The sequence below is a fragment of the Fusarium poae genome, chromosome 1 (genome assembly GCF_019609905.1).
Source record: "Fusarium poae strain DAOMC 252244 chromosome 1, whole genome shotgun sequence".
NCBI classification, from domain to species: Eukaryota; Fungi; Ascomycota; class Sordariomycetes; order Hypocreales; family Nectriaceae; genus Fusarium; species Fusarium poae.
In genome coordinates this window covers 6,002,888-6,019,973 of record NC_058399.1, presented here as the reverse complement: position 1 = coordinate 6,019,973, position 17,086 = coordinate 6,002,888, and the positions used below count along the sequence as shown (strand labels likewise).

The following is a 17,086-nucleotide window of genomic DNA, read 5'->3' as shown; positions in this document are numbered from 1 at the left end:
ATCTTTAGATGACGTCGAAAAGTAAACAAATTGTCCGCTGACCGGACAACGTTCGCACAGAGTGCCAATTTAGTCAACATCCAATCACAGCTGTCCACGACTTTATGCTCCAGATCTCAATGCACACGCCCCCCATCCAAGGTTTCGTTTCTGGCCGCTTGGGAATGGGAACTGACGAGCTCTATTTTAGCCCGCATAAGTCGGCGGATGGGAAAGAAGCTTCTAGGGGGATAGCGTTGATCCAATGCCCGGCACCCAAAGTTCCTAACGCGCGCATAATTTCGTCGTGATGCTTTGAGTTGAGCTTGCTACAAACTCGAGACCCGACGATCCTATCTGATTCAACCCCTGAGATTGCTTACGGCCGCATGAATTAATGCCAGAGGCGCTTAGCTGAAATCGTTAGTTGTTGAACCCAAGTCTTCAGCTACAGCTTCATGAGATCGACAGTCTTTCACGCATCAAGTCAGATACCTGATATGAGTGGTTCTTATGCTGTATATCCACTATCTTCCTTCCACAAGCAACACCAAATCCGTGCTTCAACTCAATCCCTCATCTCTAATGAAGCCACTATTCTACCCCAGATCGGCAGAATCTGTCACAGTTCACTTGTAAAGTCTCAGGCAACAAGAATGAAGAACCCAAACATGCATGTCATGCTGGTTGTAACATAAGATTATTCTCTGTCGGGCAACAGATAGAGGCGCGAACCTCATTTGCCCGTACAATCTATCGTTTTGATAACAAAGCTTGCATAATCCTTCCAGCCATGTCTCGGTTTCCTCCTCTTACGACATGCTCAACAATGCAGTACAAAAAGCCACATCCGTAACCGTTTCTCACGCAGCTCCCTCCAAGGGTTCATACAAATCCAGTCATAGCAAAAAGGAACATCTAGACCAACATGATAAAGTTGTAGTCCCAACCTGCCAATGTAATCTTATGGGCCAAGGTTATCACCATGCTGGGTAGCTTTCAACCATGCGTCACATTGAGACAGCTTAGTCGATAGCCGCCCAGAGATGAAACCCCATGTCCCTAAAACACAATTGGCGTCTTTCCATTGCTCCAACTAAATCCAACACGAGCCCCGTGAGGGCGTACATGATTTCCGGATAAAAGAGTTGTTTTGTGTAAGCGCCCATGACCTGAGCGGTTGGCGATGAAGCACCGAATCGCTGAGGGGACTGGATCCTCCCACCATCAACACTTTTGGGGTATCAAGTTTCTGCGATGAAGCCAACAGGCGTGCTTAACCAAAGAATAGAAGCATAAGGATACAGATTCAGTGAGGTACAGAACGTCCACCAAAATGCTCAATCATAAGCCAAGATCCAAGATTAAACGTAAAACGCTGCCCATCCTGTAGACATTTGGATGCAGATAATGTGAAGAAATAGATATAAGTAAAAAAAAAAATGACATAAATGCAAAAAATAACGCGCGCTGATCATCAACTTTGTCATCTCTCATAAGAAGAAGAATCATCAATAAATATAGTCATCCATGGTAAGCGATGGATCATACGGGGCATGATTTCCAGAATAGCCCCGGTGATGCGAGTCAGAACGACTGGGAGTGTGTGGTCGATAAGGCAGAGCTTTTCGTTCAACTCGGCTTTGGACATCCTCAAGCTGGTAATAACTGCTTGCGCGGTCGCTACCAAGACGAGAGCCAGCAGTTGGTCTAGAAAAGGTAATCTCACCTCCATCGCCACATTCGATCTCAGCACCCGATACACGCACGACGGCCGAGCCTGATACTTTGATAGTAACATTGTCGGTATCGCTGGAAGAAGATCGAGTAAGGCCAGTGGTGTTGCTTCGCTTGTACTCGCTGTCATCATGGCTGCCGCTGCTGCGACTGCTTCCGCCGCCAAGCCGAGGGTTGCTGGCTTTGCGAAGGGCGTCGGCAGTTAAAGGCATGGCAGGACCGCCATTAATATCGTCCTGATATTTCATAGCGTCCAAATATTTGTCCTCGTCCAGACTGGCACCACCACTGTCGTACTGGTCATAATCGTAGAAGGAATCTCGCCTGGTATTGCGGGCAGGGATGATATCAATCCCACCACGCTCGTATGCAACAGATCCACGACGAGTGCTGCGTGCAGGGATAATATCAGCTCCATAACCTTCATATGCAACCGAGCTTCTTCTAGGACGAGACGACGTTAGGGCTGTACGACGGTCAAAATTGGCCTCAGGAGAGTCGGCAAAGAGACCAGGGCTTTCCGTGAAGTCATCGTCATCGTACCCTTGTTGGTCTACAAACCCGACACGACTACGGCTGGATGGTGGAGGGCGTGAAGGAGTTCTCGTCTTCTGACGAGTCAGTGTTTGAGGTGGAGGACGGAATGGAGTGGTTTGAGGAGGCATGGCAGACTTGGGTCTTGGGATACTGTCAGGAGGAGGCATTCGTCGGCGATCATCCTCGATCTGTTGTGGCGGCGGCTTCCTGCTAGAACGAGAGGCACGCCTTAACGGACGAGGAGGCTCAGGCTGTTGTTCCTCGATCTCATACTCATCCTGAGGGTACCCAATGTTGGAAGGAGAAGGTTGATCTTGTCGGAATCCCATGGATGACGCAGGTCGCTCGAAACGGTTCCTGAGATGAGCGCTTGCTTGTGATGAAGGCATGTCAAAGAAGCCGGGAGGTCCTCCACCGACAGGTGAAGGTGATGGTGGAATACCCGATACAGACGGAGACGATGCTCCAGGGAAATAGGGCGATGGTCCTGGGAATGATCCAACGGGGAAAGAAGGCTGAGAGTGCTGGTGGTGATGCCACCCAGCATTGGAAATTGGAGGAGCTGGCTGTCCAGGGTAATAGCTGTGAGGTCGAGTTTGAGCACGGGGGCGCATGCCCGAAACAGCAGGCTGCTGAACACCATAGCATGAAGGGTCCTCAACGCGGCCTCGACGATATTGTTGAATAACAGGCTCAGTCCTGGTGTGACTCAAAGATGTAGGGCGGGGCCGTCTCGGCTTACCCTCACGTTCTCTGGGTGCTTGTTGTGCTTGGGCTTGGGCTTGGGCTTGGGCCTGGGCTTGAGCTTGCTGTTTAGCCTCAGCCCTGACTTTCCGCTGTTGCAACTCGGCAGCTTCTTTTTGTTTTCTTTCCTTGCGACGTCGATCTTTGTCTCGTTGTTCACGTTGTTGTTCACGCTCTCGCTCCCGTTCATGGTCCCGGCGGGAACGTTCCTCCCTACGAGGGGGAGGCTGAGGTTCCTCGTCTGAATAATCATCGCTGGGAGGGGTTACCTGCCTCCGGCTTGAGTGTCGTCTGTGTTCGCCGCGGGACTTTCCAGTGTTTGGACGTTCTTTGGGGGGAGGGCTCGCGGGACCTGGAGCTTCAGAGACGGCATAACGGCGTGTATCACGGATGCCCTCGAGAACAGAGGTTTCTGAGTCCTCCTGGGCATCCTCGACGTAGCAAACGTTTTTAGACATTGTGTGTGAAAAAGGACCCAAGTAGTTTAACCTGAGTGAGATGGCTTCAAAGAAGCGTTGGTTGGAGGAGGGGTTCGACGGGTTCGAACAGGGCCACACTAGGTGGGACGGCAGAGTAGGTACTAGTGTATATAGAGTCGCAATGGCAGGCGGTGAGTAGGCCAGCAATGATGGTGACGGTCTTTGCAATCGCGAACGCAATGCTTTAACGTCCCCTTTCGTGAAACCAGACAAGCGACATGTGAAGGAACTCGAAGTAGTTGATCAAGACAGTTGGAGCCGGGAAAAAGTCGAGAATAAAATGTCGCTGGTGAATTGGATTGGGTGTTGAAGGCGGTGACGATAGTGGCATAGACCAGGGCGGGCTTTTTTCGATGGAGACGCTAGTAACGATTTTTGTTTATAACCGAAGGTATAAAAAGTCGATCGAGATGAATATGATACTCGAGTTGAAGCGAGGAAGCGAAGAAATAAGTATGTAGATCGGATTTTTTAAGAAAAGACAAGTTATCAAACTGTCATGGGTAGAAGACAAGACATGGAAGACAAGAAGGAGGGGAGGAGGGGAAAGAAGCGATGGGCATGGATGAACGGGATGGTCTGTTTTTAATAAAAGTTCAAGTGCAGTAAGTGCAGGTGAGGTAGGTAATTTTCAGGGCCTGGGGGGCGTCGAGTTAGTGGAAGCCCGTAGGTCGGATCGATGTGTGGGGGCGTGCGCTCAGACTGTTACCGGTAGGTAGTTTTAGTGGAAGAAGCACTGCACTATTACCGCCGGGCTCCAGGGCGGACCTGCCTACGGACACGCAGCCACTGGCCGTTGTGGCCATAGACGTTGATTAATGGCCCAGCAATAAGGGAAGCCACTTTATTCAAGCCCAACGATTGACCGTCGGGTCTTTTTTTCTTTCCAAGCTAATAACATCATCACAGCAAATCGTCATTCAGACCATCAAGAGTCAAAAGAAAACGAGTTTCAATGATGGAAGGAGATGAAATGGAAAAAAGTGTGTGGACGGGCGTGCGAGGTGCAACCAGCAGCAATGAAGCACACAGCACAGCGCAGCACAGCAACAACGCAGCACAGAGAAATGGAAGCAAGGGGGTCTGGTCTATTGATTAGTCCAAAGGGCGTGTACTTAATATACCACGGGACGATCAATCAAGCGACTCGACGCTGGAGCCAGCACAGCAATGGAACTGCAGACTCACACTCACACTGCAGTTCAAGTCAAATCAAAGCAAGTCAACCACGTCAAGTCGATGCAGGAGAGCAATGACGAAGACACTGACTGACACGAAAACAGAACGACTCGCAGAAAAAGATTGGTTGCCGTTTCTTTTTACTCGCTCCTTTTTTACCCGCAAAACTTGATTCATCACCACTAAGACAAAACGACACCACCCGTCCTTGAGGGCTTATTCTCGTTCATCCAGCAACCAAAAAACTACCAGAGACACTACTGTACTCTCAACCGCCACAAACATTCTGATGAGCCATGACTTTTAGATATTGCTATCACATTCGTCAGCAAGCTCACTCATCACTCTCTACTTCTAGAGGTACAATGGTTCCCATGTGGCAAGGGAGCCAGCCTGAATCTTTGAGAATTAAAAACCGCTACGTCGTCACGGCCCGCCTCACTTCATGCTGTGTTGGCATAGACTACCTACTTACCCAGGTATTTTTAATGCCGAATTTAGTACACTCGACTCCATCATAGATGCCCCTGATTTGAATTCCTCCCTCATTCGACTTTCCCATCTTCCATTCTTCCTCAAACTTTGATTCCTCACAAAAATGCCATTGAAAATTAAGCATCCTCGTATGGTAAACAGGTGGGGTGGCTAGCTGTGCTGAAACCAGGGTCTGTCTGGTCTGCACTTTTGCTGCGCTGGTCAATTATCGTGGAATGTAATGGATCCAAGACCACAAATCAGCAGCGACCTGGACGATGGAGATTTTTACTAAGCTTTGGTTGACCCTCAATTTGATGCTGGGGTATGCCTGTCTTGACTCGAAGGGTAGAATGATTGTCAGTCGATTGTATGAGGCACTGAGATGAAATCTCTGCTCTGTAGTAGTAGTTTTGCCATGTCGTGATGGTTATAGAGACTATCATCCCGTCGTCTATTACTCTGTAATCCTCAAACATTGAATTATTTCTTACCCTGATCATAACGACTCAACCCCCCGTGTACGGACGAAGGACCCTGGCAAATTCATGGCATTGTCATGTGAGGTGTTGCAGTTGGTGAAACACTTTGGAATAGCCAAAACACCAACAAGCAATCGCCAAACCATGCTCAAACCAAGTGAGGCGGCGGTTAATAAGCTGGCTCTGCTGGTGACGATGCAAACCACCAGCCAGCCTTCTATGTCCTGTGCTCTGACCCTACCCGACACGACCCTCTCTACTCTTCCTGCGCCGCCGAGAATGGATCTGATCTGTCGAAGCGACCCCAGATAGTGCCCTGGAAGCCCACACAGAAGCGAGAGACCCAACTTGTAAGCGGGTCAGGGTGGTTATCTGACAGGGAATACCTTTCCATGACTGGTGCCAGTTGCAAGCAGGCAAGCCCAACTGTGGAGTTTTTCGAGGGCGTTTTATCCAACGATTCCTTTGGAAGCTTTCTCTGTCTTCCAGTCACGACATTTGCCTTGTCTAAAAAGTCTGCACTTTGAATTGAGGCTGATGGTGACACGCCCCCCCTCATCCAAAAGTGGCTCACTCTAAACAAGAGGGAATTGATATCAATCAAGACATGCTTGAGACGCTGCTGATGTTCGTTTATCGATCGGCTGCACTGAAGCGAGAGACGGTCGCCTACATATTCCTGTCGCTTCGAGTCTCGAGGTAGTCGGATAGAAGCGCAAACAGGGCAAGGATTGTTCGCCGTTAGCCGGGTGGTTCCCCACGAGTAAGTGACAGATAAATGGTGTACAAGCCCAAACCATTAACTGCTCTCGCTCTTTCTGGACAGAGCAGATGGATCGGGTTCTGTCATCACATGGCACAAATGCTTAACAGAGTAGGACAGGGGACGGGTACACCAGACAAGGACCAGCCAATGTGAGTGATGGGCTCGCCAAAACGGTTATTACTGTAGAAACATGGCGAATGCTAAATTGGGTATGCATAGAGATGCCTGATGTGTAAATGGCTGGACTCTGGCACTCAACGTTGGATATCCATCCGTCTGTCTCCATTGATCTACGCCTCCACCAAGTGCCGAGCTTAGCTTTGTCCTTGTCCTTGTCCATGTCCATGTCCACAAGGCCTCTTTTCCAACCTTTTGGCTTCGTGCCTAACTGGCAAGACTGGGTAAACTGAACATTTGCCCAAAGGCTGGCTGGTTCTGGTCCCCCCTCTCTTGGTTCGGGTACCAACAGATGAACCCGATCGACAGCAATTGGAAGCCGGAAAAGTGAGTGCAGCGCGGGGTACACGTGGGAATGTCGAAGCACCCGCCGGTGATTAATTAATTAGTGGTAAACCTGGTAGTGACAGAGTGACAGGCTGTCCCGCCATCCTTGTCCTCGTCTACGACTGGTTACTGCGATTGAGTTGAGGCTCCGGGCTTGATTTGGAAGCAAGTTTTGAGGTTATCACTCACAGCGAGCGTTGACTCATACCTACCTACTGTAACATGAGAGACAATGTGTTTTGCATGCCGCTGTGATAGTTCTGCTTTCTGCTGTTTCCTCCTCAGACCAAACCAAAGACCAGCTTAGAATCGTGTCACTTGATTTGATTTCGAGCGCTTGCGGCGTTATCGTTTCTAGTCTGTTCGACGACTCCAGAGAGGTAGTGGCTTCAAGCTCACTCGTCCATCCCAGTCGCTTTGCCGCAATGACCATGCTTGATGCTTGCACAGGCCAGGTCTGGATGCCCAACGTACATCCCACTGACTACGATATATCGACAGTAAAAGGTGGCTCGGGCGGTTAATCCCGTTGTCGGCAATACTATAGCCCTGCCCAGTTCTGAAGATCCGGTTCCAGCTCCGTCCCAGCCTCACGTCGCACGATTCGTCACCTCGAATACGTGTCCATCGTGTCCGGGCTGAGATCTCCGAATCCCGGAACGAATGACTCCACTCTCGCCGGCTTGGAATCCCTGTCCTTCCGCGCCCAGTCCGGAGATGGCCTCCTCTCTCCTCCGTTCTACCACCGATGAACAACAGGCATGGCGTAGTGATATCCTCTGTTCTCTAGCGTTTCATGTTTTGACTTGGGCTCATATCGGTCGCTTCCGATCGTAACTTACATTGACATGTCAGTCATCATCGTCTGTTCTTCTCTATATCGGACTACAGACGTTCGTGATTACGAAGCAAGTCAGCGTTACATTGGTAGTTAAGTCAACGGTATCGGTGTCATTCTTATCAGCTGACTTTGGTGACTCTTCTTCGATGAAAAACACGCTACTACATATTCTTATCTGCTGTTTCACTCCACCCCCATCATTCTGCACCCTTTCTGTAGACCTTCCAGCCTCGAGGCGTTGCCTTGTTGCACTTTTGCCCAACAACTTTGCCTTCCCATTGTCTCAGTCTTTAAACAAGAGATACAATTTTCGGTCTAGTCATGGTTCTTGATTGGCGTCTATTCTACTTGTAATGATGTTTGTCAGCCGTTGTGCTTCATGAATTCTTTGGAACCATGACGACGTACTGCTGTACTGCCATCACTCTCTGTTGACATATCCAAAACCTACTGAATAGTGAGAATAAGGTGCTCCAAATGCTAGACTCTTTTGACTAGGCCTGGCGGGGATATAACTCAGCCGGGGTCTTGCGGATGGCTTGCCTTGGCCTCTCCAGATTCTGCGGGGATAGGCTAGAGGTGCATCCAAGGCATTGACGCATCTCCAGCGCCGTCAGCCGGCATGAGTGCCACACGATTCCTGACCATTGACTGCGATTATGTTTGAAACATTTGTGGCAACTGCCATATCTGTGTTCGTGAGTGTGGCTCTGACTTACCAATCCGCCCAATTCTGTCAAAGACGGCCGAGACATTATCTGTAACAGAAACATCGTGAATCTTGAAGTGGTTCATGTATCCAGGATGACGGATTGTCTGTTTTATCAACGAGTCATCCTAGTACTGAACTACTGCGGGGAAGGGCAACTAGTCCTTTGTCTTTCAAGATGACAAGCATAATTGCAACCATCATGGGCACAGCTTTCCGAAACTAGACCGCGGCCTGGTCTTCCTAGCATCGTGTTTTCTTGATCCGCGAATATCGGTCTACTCTCAACATCTTTTCGAACTAGACTTGAGACAGCAATGGTTCGCGTCTGGTAGCACATGGACTGCAAGAAAACACAAGTGCATATCATCGCTTGTAGATCCGTAGAGGTGGACACTAACTTCTTCGCCCATTCTTGTGATCAAATTTGTCACCCACCCATAGCACGACAATCATGATCGTGTCTCCGAACTTAACCGTAAGTTCTGATAACAAACCATAAACTGGTGTTGGAGAAGCCCCAAACCCCCCTCTTCTCCTCCACCATCTTGCACACACCGCTTTTTGCCATTCGCCCCTCAATACTACTAGACACAGGAATTCACATTCGGTTTTGCCTAGCAGAGCCTCAACTTCTGGAGATTGCACATCGTTGACATGTCTTATTGGCATAATGTTAGAGTGTCTTGCGCAAGCAACCACCCACGGTTGCGTAGGTCCCACAATGATAGGCCACTTTCCTGCAGCTGGCCAGGAATCTATTAGTCTACAGTAGCACCATTGTTCTCACTTGCCAGGTTCCTATCTCTACTCGGTGTTGATCAACGTTGTGGTTTCTATGGATATGCACGTTGCATACCCGTTCTGCTAGCTTGCATTACGCTGCTGTAGAAACTATCACTTCGAGAACGGGCAACCACCCAATCGTGTCTGTCTCATGCGATGCTGTAACCTCTACGATCGATCTGCGATTCGTAGACCCATACTTGATTACTTGATCTGGTTGCACATTGATAACGAGTTGCAGCTTCACCTGTCGTGACTGCAAAAGGTTGGACTGTCAGACGAACTGTCACTGTAAAAAGGTAACTTGGAGAACTATTCACATGTCACTATGACAATTGACTGTTATAAATTGTAAAACAAGGATGTGGTAACCCTGGATATACGATCGTCCGATAGTGCGTTGGTCCGATCTCCTTGATACCCATAACAATAATGCTCCTGCTGTGAAGCCGACTAATCAACCTTGCACACATCGCGATTGGCATCTATGTCAACACCAGATACGACCTTGATTGATCAGAGAACACATATGTCAAAAAGGTCACGAGATGCACTCACGTTGGGCGCCGTGCAACCCTTGTGCCCGATTAAACCACAATGTCCAAGTCTGACACGACAGGTCGGTGATCCGAGATACGAACGCCATCATCGAAGCCATTCGCCAGCACAGCAAATGTCTGGACAATCGCCGTACGCGGCTCCTGTATAAACAAAAAGTCAATGCGCGAGGGTGGCCAGGAACCCCCGAAACTCGTGTACGTCGTCTCGTTGCCATAGTGCTTCTCCTTGGGCACCAGGTCCGACACATCAGAGATACCAGAGCCAGGCGCCGTTATGGTCTTGTATGCCCCATCATCAGGCTCGCTGTTGAAATCACCACCGATGAGCACTGCTGATGCCTTCTTGTCACCAGCCTGTCCCCACTCACGGGCAAACTTGACGAGGAGCTTGGCGCTGTTCTGTCTGGCCTCTACGCCAATGTGATCGAAGTGGGTGCTGAACACGACGACACGGGTGGCTGTTACGCGGTGCTCAAACTCGGCCATTGTAACGATACGATTGAGCACTGCGTCCCAACCGCGCGAGGGCTTCGAGGGTGTCTTGCTCAACCAACGGACTTCACTTCGTACGTTCTTCCATATGTCGTCCCGGTAGAAGATGGGAGAGAACTCGCCATCTTCGGGTTTTGTGCCCCGTCCACGACCGATATGTTGCCATTTAGAGCCCAGATCCTCCTGGATCTCGTTGACCTGGTGGAAGAGACACTCCTGCAGACAGATGAATGGGCTCTCGTGCCCGGCGGTGATGAAATTCAATTGGTTGATGAGCTTGGGGCGTCGCTCAGCCCATGGTCTTTCGTTCTTCTCAAACTTTTTCGTTGCATAGCGGACGTTGAAGGTGACGATTCGCAAGGGCATTCTCTGTTCCTTATCAGAGATGTTCATTCTCAGCGATGTGCTGGACAGAATATCGAGTTGTGTCATGGCGGGGTTTGTTGATACGTCGATAGTGATGGTACGCTTAATAAGACGAGACGAGGATGTCAAACAAGGATCGCGATGAAGCAATAGAGGCGATATTGTTTGTTTAGATTATGAGGGTCAAGGATGAAGCTATTGAGGTACTGATGAATACTGTATGTACGTCTGGAATGAGACGCGTAGCTCAACAGAGCTGAACGTAGCTGGCTACCTATCCAATGAGGTCATCACGTGGGATAGCTCTGGTCCTGTCCCGCGATAGGAAAGGCGTCGTTTCCCCGGATTTAGACCTGCAGGGTTTCCAGCCACGCTTGTCTATATTGAGACGAGGTTCTATAACAGCCAGGCCAGAAGCTGTGATATATTGTATCTATTCGGACTCAACAGTCATGTACAGAGGCTGATGAGTACGATGACCTCTCTTGATATTTCAGTCTCGTTGGTATAAAAGCAGGGACTGAACTAGAAACTGTCGAATTAAGCAGCCCAAGACCATTGAACAGTTGAGTGGCCTCAAAGCTCTCCAAACAACTCCAGGGTAGTTGTGGTATTGCTTTTTGAAGTTTTGATGGCTGATCGAACCACGTCGACTTGGTAGATGAATGGCATGAGAGGCAACATTGTTCTTGATAATCAAGTTAAAGAAATCAAGAATCAATCATGATGATATCAATACGGTGACGTCCTGCTGCAGTTTGTTTGGCGGATATTGTGAACTGTTGAGTGGATGCTTAACAAGAGACCATTCACATCACAAATTGAGAACACTGGCCAATTATAAGAATATTTCTCGGGTTTCAAAGCGGTATCTAGCATATGATCTAGTAACTACGAGGAAGGTTTCCGAGATTTAGGATCTGATTTAAGGCGAGAATGATGGTGATTAACCACATAAGACTGTTGATCAACCGAAATGGCTGTTTAGGTAGGGTACTGTAGGGTGAAGCGGAAGAGAATGATACTCTCTTCGTCTTTCTATCTTTCAGTTTCCAATTGAAAGGTGCCAAATCCAGTTCTGTTTCATTGCCAAATTGTGTTTCCGACGTGGATGTATCGGGGTTTATCACTAGTAATTCATATAGGCAACTTTTGTATCAATTCATTGCCTCCGGGGCGATCTATCAAACTCCCATTGACACACCCTACTACAGAGAGGTAGAAAGAAATTTAGACATACTATTGGGTCAAGCTCAGCTGAAAAAGATAAAAGTAGTACCCGTCGGCCTAGACTTCTGGATCATGACTGTTCACGTCCCCGGAGACGTCAAAGCAACTCATTAGTAGCATTGAGTAGTGACTGGACAGTACTTTTCACCTATCAGGACCCCGATAACTCATGAAATTCACCATATCCAATTAGTTTCTGGGCGCGTAATCTATCTTGGAGAGATGCCAGGGGAACTCACTTACACTTAAATAACTAAGTGGTATAGTCTTGAGTTGAACGCCACCGTATTGCCAGCTAGTTTTAACCACCCAATTTGCTCTATTGGAAGCATCAATTGGTTACCAAAGTGGTGGTGTATCATGAGAGCAGCCCATTGCTTGTTATTATGCGTGTTTTACTTGACTGATTATGCTTCGTATACAACCTCAGATGCCCTCAAAGGCCATCGCAACTCACGCTAATATTTGTAACGGTTTGTCGTATTAGACTTTCCTACCTCATTGTATCATAACTAGATACTTGTGCTCAATACGCTCTGGCCATCAAGGGCTGCTACCCTCAATGCCCTGCACAGATCAACTCAAAGACAGCCCAACACACGAAACGAAAGAAGTTTGCATAAAATCCACATCTGTCAATTATACAAGCTCATACACTAATGAAGTTGACAAGCGTGCATGTTCGATCGATCAGGACAAATCCTGCGTGTGCATTAGTGCGATGCCTAAGCTCGATTCTGTTCCAAGCTTGGGTAGGAACTGGGCTCCATCCCACTAAGACACCGACTGTTCGCGACCGAGATATCCCGCCAGAGGGACCTAAAGCTCCTATCTCACGATACTAGACCAAGATTGAGGGAATACGAGATTGGGCATTGACCAGCTACTGGTACAAGTGGCACTCGATTAGCGACATGATCCTTGAAAACACGGAGACCTCGCTTGGAAGCCACTTAAGCCGAGATAGAGACAGGGAGAGCACGCCATTTTCTTCTCACCGTTGTTTCGTAAAGTTTCGGTCCCAGGAAACCGGCTCGGGTAGGCCATTGAATGCTGGCGCCATGGTCGACGCCAAGTTTGTTGACAGTGCTGTGATGTAAGAATCACTAGTTTGAAGCCTTGGATTCACACGTTTTTGTGTATCAAAGTTTTTAGGAAGGGAGAGATTCAGGGTCCAGAGCAGTACGACATTGAGTGTCACAGCCGAGTATCACGATGGAGTGGCAATCATCCAGACAAACAAATGTTGTCTGCAATTCTATTCGTGGGCAGAAACGAAATCCATTGTTCAGCTGTAGATATATGGCTTGCATTAGCTGACCTAATTCGATGGGTCTTCGGGTATGTCAAACTGCGGCTGAGATCTGAAAGTGTCTGATCTCGGAAGAAGTGTGGGTCTTTGATCCGGACATGTCGCCCGGTCTAGACCCATAATTGCGGCCCGTTGTCCGTCTATTTCGGACAAGGCTGTTGAACTATTGTTTTCTAACGAAACTCAGGGCGCATCTACGCCGTTACAGAACGGAATAACACAAAACATAGTTTTGGAGGCCATGGGCTCAAGTAAAAATGATGATTCATGGTTTGATACCATGTGGTCTTGATACACGCAAGAATGACGATAAAAGTTGCTAACTTTTTATCATGGAGAACAAAAGTCGATGTTAATGCCGCATCTTCCAACTTTGCTACAAGGGAAAAAGGCGGGCCTGGACCCCTGACCCTTGCTTGGTGGCTTGGGAGGGTCCATGGGTTTTGGTGATCATGGGACGGGAAAGAGGACCACAGGGTTGGATCAAAGCAGGATTGGAGGGCAGGGCTGACGAATCTGGGGGAGGCTGGGACAGAGTTATACGCAGTAGGAAAGGCAAAGAGGCCCATGGGATGATATGATGGGACAATTGGAAATCGATAGTTATTGTTACTGTTCAGGGCTCCCATCACACCCTTTTCTTTCCCTAAATGGTATCTCCGAACTCTTTGCGTAGTAGTACTCAACACACGTAATCTTCCCTCGGTGATCGTCGTCAGGGTTCCATCTTAGTAGTCTGTGAACACGGGAAAATTGCCCGCAACTTATCTGTCGGCGACCCCAATAGTACTGTAAATCACCTTTTTTACGCTGCTACCTACACCTGAAAATGTATCTTTTTGACTCATCATTCCCGCCTTTTTGGCTTGTTTTTCCTTGAATTAAAGCAATCTCGTGGCTTGGACGTGCGGCCCTCCAAGTTTACTAAACGCCGAGCTTCTTTTTTCATCTCTCAACTTGTATCACCCCCTCCTAACGGGAGCTTTTATGCCGAAAAGTTGGCAGTAACTTTATAACATGATTTCCCCCCTCTCGCGTGCTTGAAACCCAACCCATGAAAGCTGAAGCGTGATGGCCCGAAGTATGGAGTCTAACCAAGCTGCAAGGCACCATATGCACAACAGACAGGTCCTAGTATATGATATGGGCCTCAAGGCGATCGATCTCGTAGGAAATGCCCGATCGCAAATTTGAATCACTGTTAGTTCCTGAGAGGTAAAGCATGACTCCCTCTCGAGATGATCCGGCTTGGCCGGTGGAGCTGAGAGAAGCAGAGGTACAGTCAGATGAGAATATCTGCCTGTGGTGGTGGTGTCGCCCATGTCTCACTTTGGATATCGCAAAGGCGGCGAATGGCACCGCCTCCGCGCAAAGAAAATGCCATGTAAAATGTCCATCACTAATCCAACCTCCATGTTCAGTTGGTGTCAAAGCCTAGTGTTACAGTGAGCTATCTCCCCCATCTTTGCTCCCTCCCTCTCTGAGGATGGATGGTAGAGGTCTTCTAGGTTACCTTTTTACGCTTTTTACTGGCGGCTGCGGCGCTAGACCCGTGGACCCTATGTGCATTTGAACCTGTTTATCACTTCCAACTTGAGCCCGTGGCACCTAATATTGACAGCTTAAGGCGCTGAGCTACTGAGTTATCGTCAGCCACCAACTTACTCTCAGCTTGTCTCGTCCTCTTCCTCGTTTTCCTTTTCCCATAGTCTCTCTCTCTTTCTCTCTCTAGTTGCTTATCAACCCGCTAGTTTAACCCATGACTTCCATTTTCAGAGCCGGCGCCTCCCGATTATCCTATCTTCGGGCCGCGTGGCGTCGTCGTGCGCGCAACTCTACAGTTTCGTATCTCTCTTGGCTAAAACGACTTCACGTGCGGAGGCTTGCCTTGCCCCGCCCCAAAGAGGTAGACCGATGACCACCCATTTCCTCAGTCATAGGCCCTCGGACCTAACAAGAATTCCAAGATATGACTGGAAGTTGGGCCGCTTTTGGAGATACGACCTTGTTTTTTGTGAGTGGGTTCATGCAGCCCATTTCTCACACTCCTTGGCCCTATTTCCAGCCATGCCCATGTCCATCCATGCCCATGCCTACCAGGCAAGTAACTACTGTACCGCACGGCTGATGCCTGTGTGATATGTCTCAAATAGTAGTAGCCTGTGGAATGTGAGTGAAGTCGTAGAGACTCCTTCTTGTTTGTTCAAATGACTATATAGTTGAGCTGTGCTCGCCCCTTCATTGTCTGGTCTCTTATCCTGTTCGAGTTTCATTATCCTCAGCGTTCTTCGTGTTCACTCTTCCAAAACACAAGAATCGGCCTGCGGTGAGTGATTTCAAAGAACATTCCATGGAAAAGACGTCAGAGCATCCACTTCCTAGCCTTACAAGACAGTCCGTCTTTGTTTCGTCTGGTTCATACCTTGTTTTCAACACCAAATCGCGGTGAAGCCTTTCAAGCCACCCACCCACTTATAAAGAAGTCCCTTTCTTTATATACTACTGCATCCCGCCGGCCTCGATAGCTACTCTCTGAAATCAAAGCAAATTTACTCTACACTACCTTACCTACTATTACTACTACTACTACTTACTCTCTACGAGTAATAACAATGACGACCGAAACCGAGATCCATTCTCGTCGGGACTCCTGGCCTCCGACTCAGATGCGTCTCAAGCCTACTATCTCTTCCAAGACAACTCCACTTCCACCTCTGGACGACATCGACGATGATCCTCTTACATACTTCCTTACACCTGCACCTCTTCTCGACATTGAAGACGATGCCGACGATGCCTTGTTCGACTTTGACGCCGGCATCGAGGATGCCAGTGCCCCTCGCCTTTTTGTCCGCAGTGTAAGCCCATCTACCCTCGATGGACTCCGCAAGCCTGGCCTTCGACCCATGTCACCCGACTCCAGCTCTGAGATTTCAGAGTCCAACAACGAGGATGAGGACGACGACGATGAAGAAGAGGAGTACATCAGCTTCTCACCCAACAAGCACGGCCTGCTATCCCTCCGTGACCTCTTCATCAACAGCCGGCCACCTGCTCGCCCAAAGACACCCGCCTTCAACCAACCCGCTAGCAACGCCCTTCTATCACCAACTGCCGCTTCAAGCAGCCCAAAGCTCCGTGGCAGATCAAGAGGACGTGGTCGCCGTGGAGCCAGCTCACGAGGACACTCAGCAACACGCCGGCCTGGACAACTATGGAGAGAGCCAAGCCCCGATGTATGGTCCATTGAGGAGGAGACCGAGGAGGAGTTGATGAGTGAGATTGGAAGCAGCTGTGGTGCTCGCAGTGATACCAGCGATGATGAGGATGCTGAGGTTGAGAAGCGAAAGGAGAAGAAGTCCAAGCCAACCAAGAAGGTTCGCTTTGTGCTTCCCGCTGTTGAGGTCTAAGGGGTTGAGGAAACATCTTGCATAAGTTGGAGTTCAGGTTTTGCATATCCTTATTGTTCTTTTTCTCTTTCAGCATATATCTCAGGTTGCATCTGCATTTGGCGGCGTTTAAGGCTTGCATGGAGGAATCAAGAGTGATGGCTAGTCCAGGGATACCTATTTGTCAGGCATGCAATTATTTTGGTGCATCGGCCAGAGGAGGAAACACACACACAGGCAAAGGGCATATTCATCCATAGTACATTTTTATCAGGAGCAATCCGTTTTCGATACCTATTTGGATTTTGGGACACCAGTCTGCGCAATACATTGGAATTAGTTTGAAACTATTATTCTTTCTCTCGGTGAATTTTCTCATGCTTCTCTTGTGACACAAATGGCTTTGTTCCGTGTGAGACTAAGACTCTGGTGATCAGCTTTAAGCGTATTGTCCTCGTGACTTGGCTATCCTTTGTGCTTCCTTGGAAGAGCGACTGCTTAGTTGATCATGTTTCAGACT

The 17,086-nt window shown here is 48.7% G+C and overlaps 3 protein-coding genes across 3 annotated transcripts; 1 reads left to right on the top strand and 2 right to left on the bottom strand.

The window, feature by feature from the left end:
- Positions 1-1,490: 1,490 nt before the first annotated feature.
- On the bottom strand, positions 1,491-3,455 carry FPOAC1_001955 (uncharacterized protein; the record flags this gene model as incomplete). Its single annotated transcript, XM_044846542.1, has 1 exon — positions 1,491-3,455. The coding sequence occupies one exon, from the start codon at positions 3,453-3,455 to the stop codon at positions 1,491-1,493; it is 1,965 nt and encodes a 654-aa protein (XP_044712458.1).
- A 6,349-nt stretch (positions 3,456-9,804) lies between these two features.
- Positions 9,805-10,701, bottom strand: FPOAC1_001954 (uncharacterized protein; the record flags this gene model as incomplete). Its single annotated transcript, XM_044846541.1, has 1 exon — positions 9,805-10,701. One exon carries the CDS (start codon positions 10,699-10,701, stop codon positions 9,805-9,807), a length of 897 nt encoding a protein of 298 aa, XP_044712457.1.
- Positions 10,702-15,789: 5,088 nt separating this feature from the next.
- On the top strand, positions 15,790-16,587 carry FPOAC1_001953 (uncharacterized protein; the record flags this gene model as incomplete). Its single annotated transcript, XM_044846540.1, has 1 exon — positions 15,790-16,587. The coding sequence occupies one exon, from the start codon at positions 15,790-15,792 to the stop codon at positions 16,585-16,587; it is 798 nt and encodes a 265-aa protein (XP_044712456.1).
- Positions 16,588-17,086: the final 499 nt, after the last annotated feature.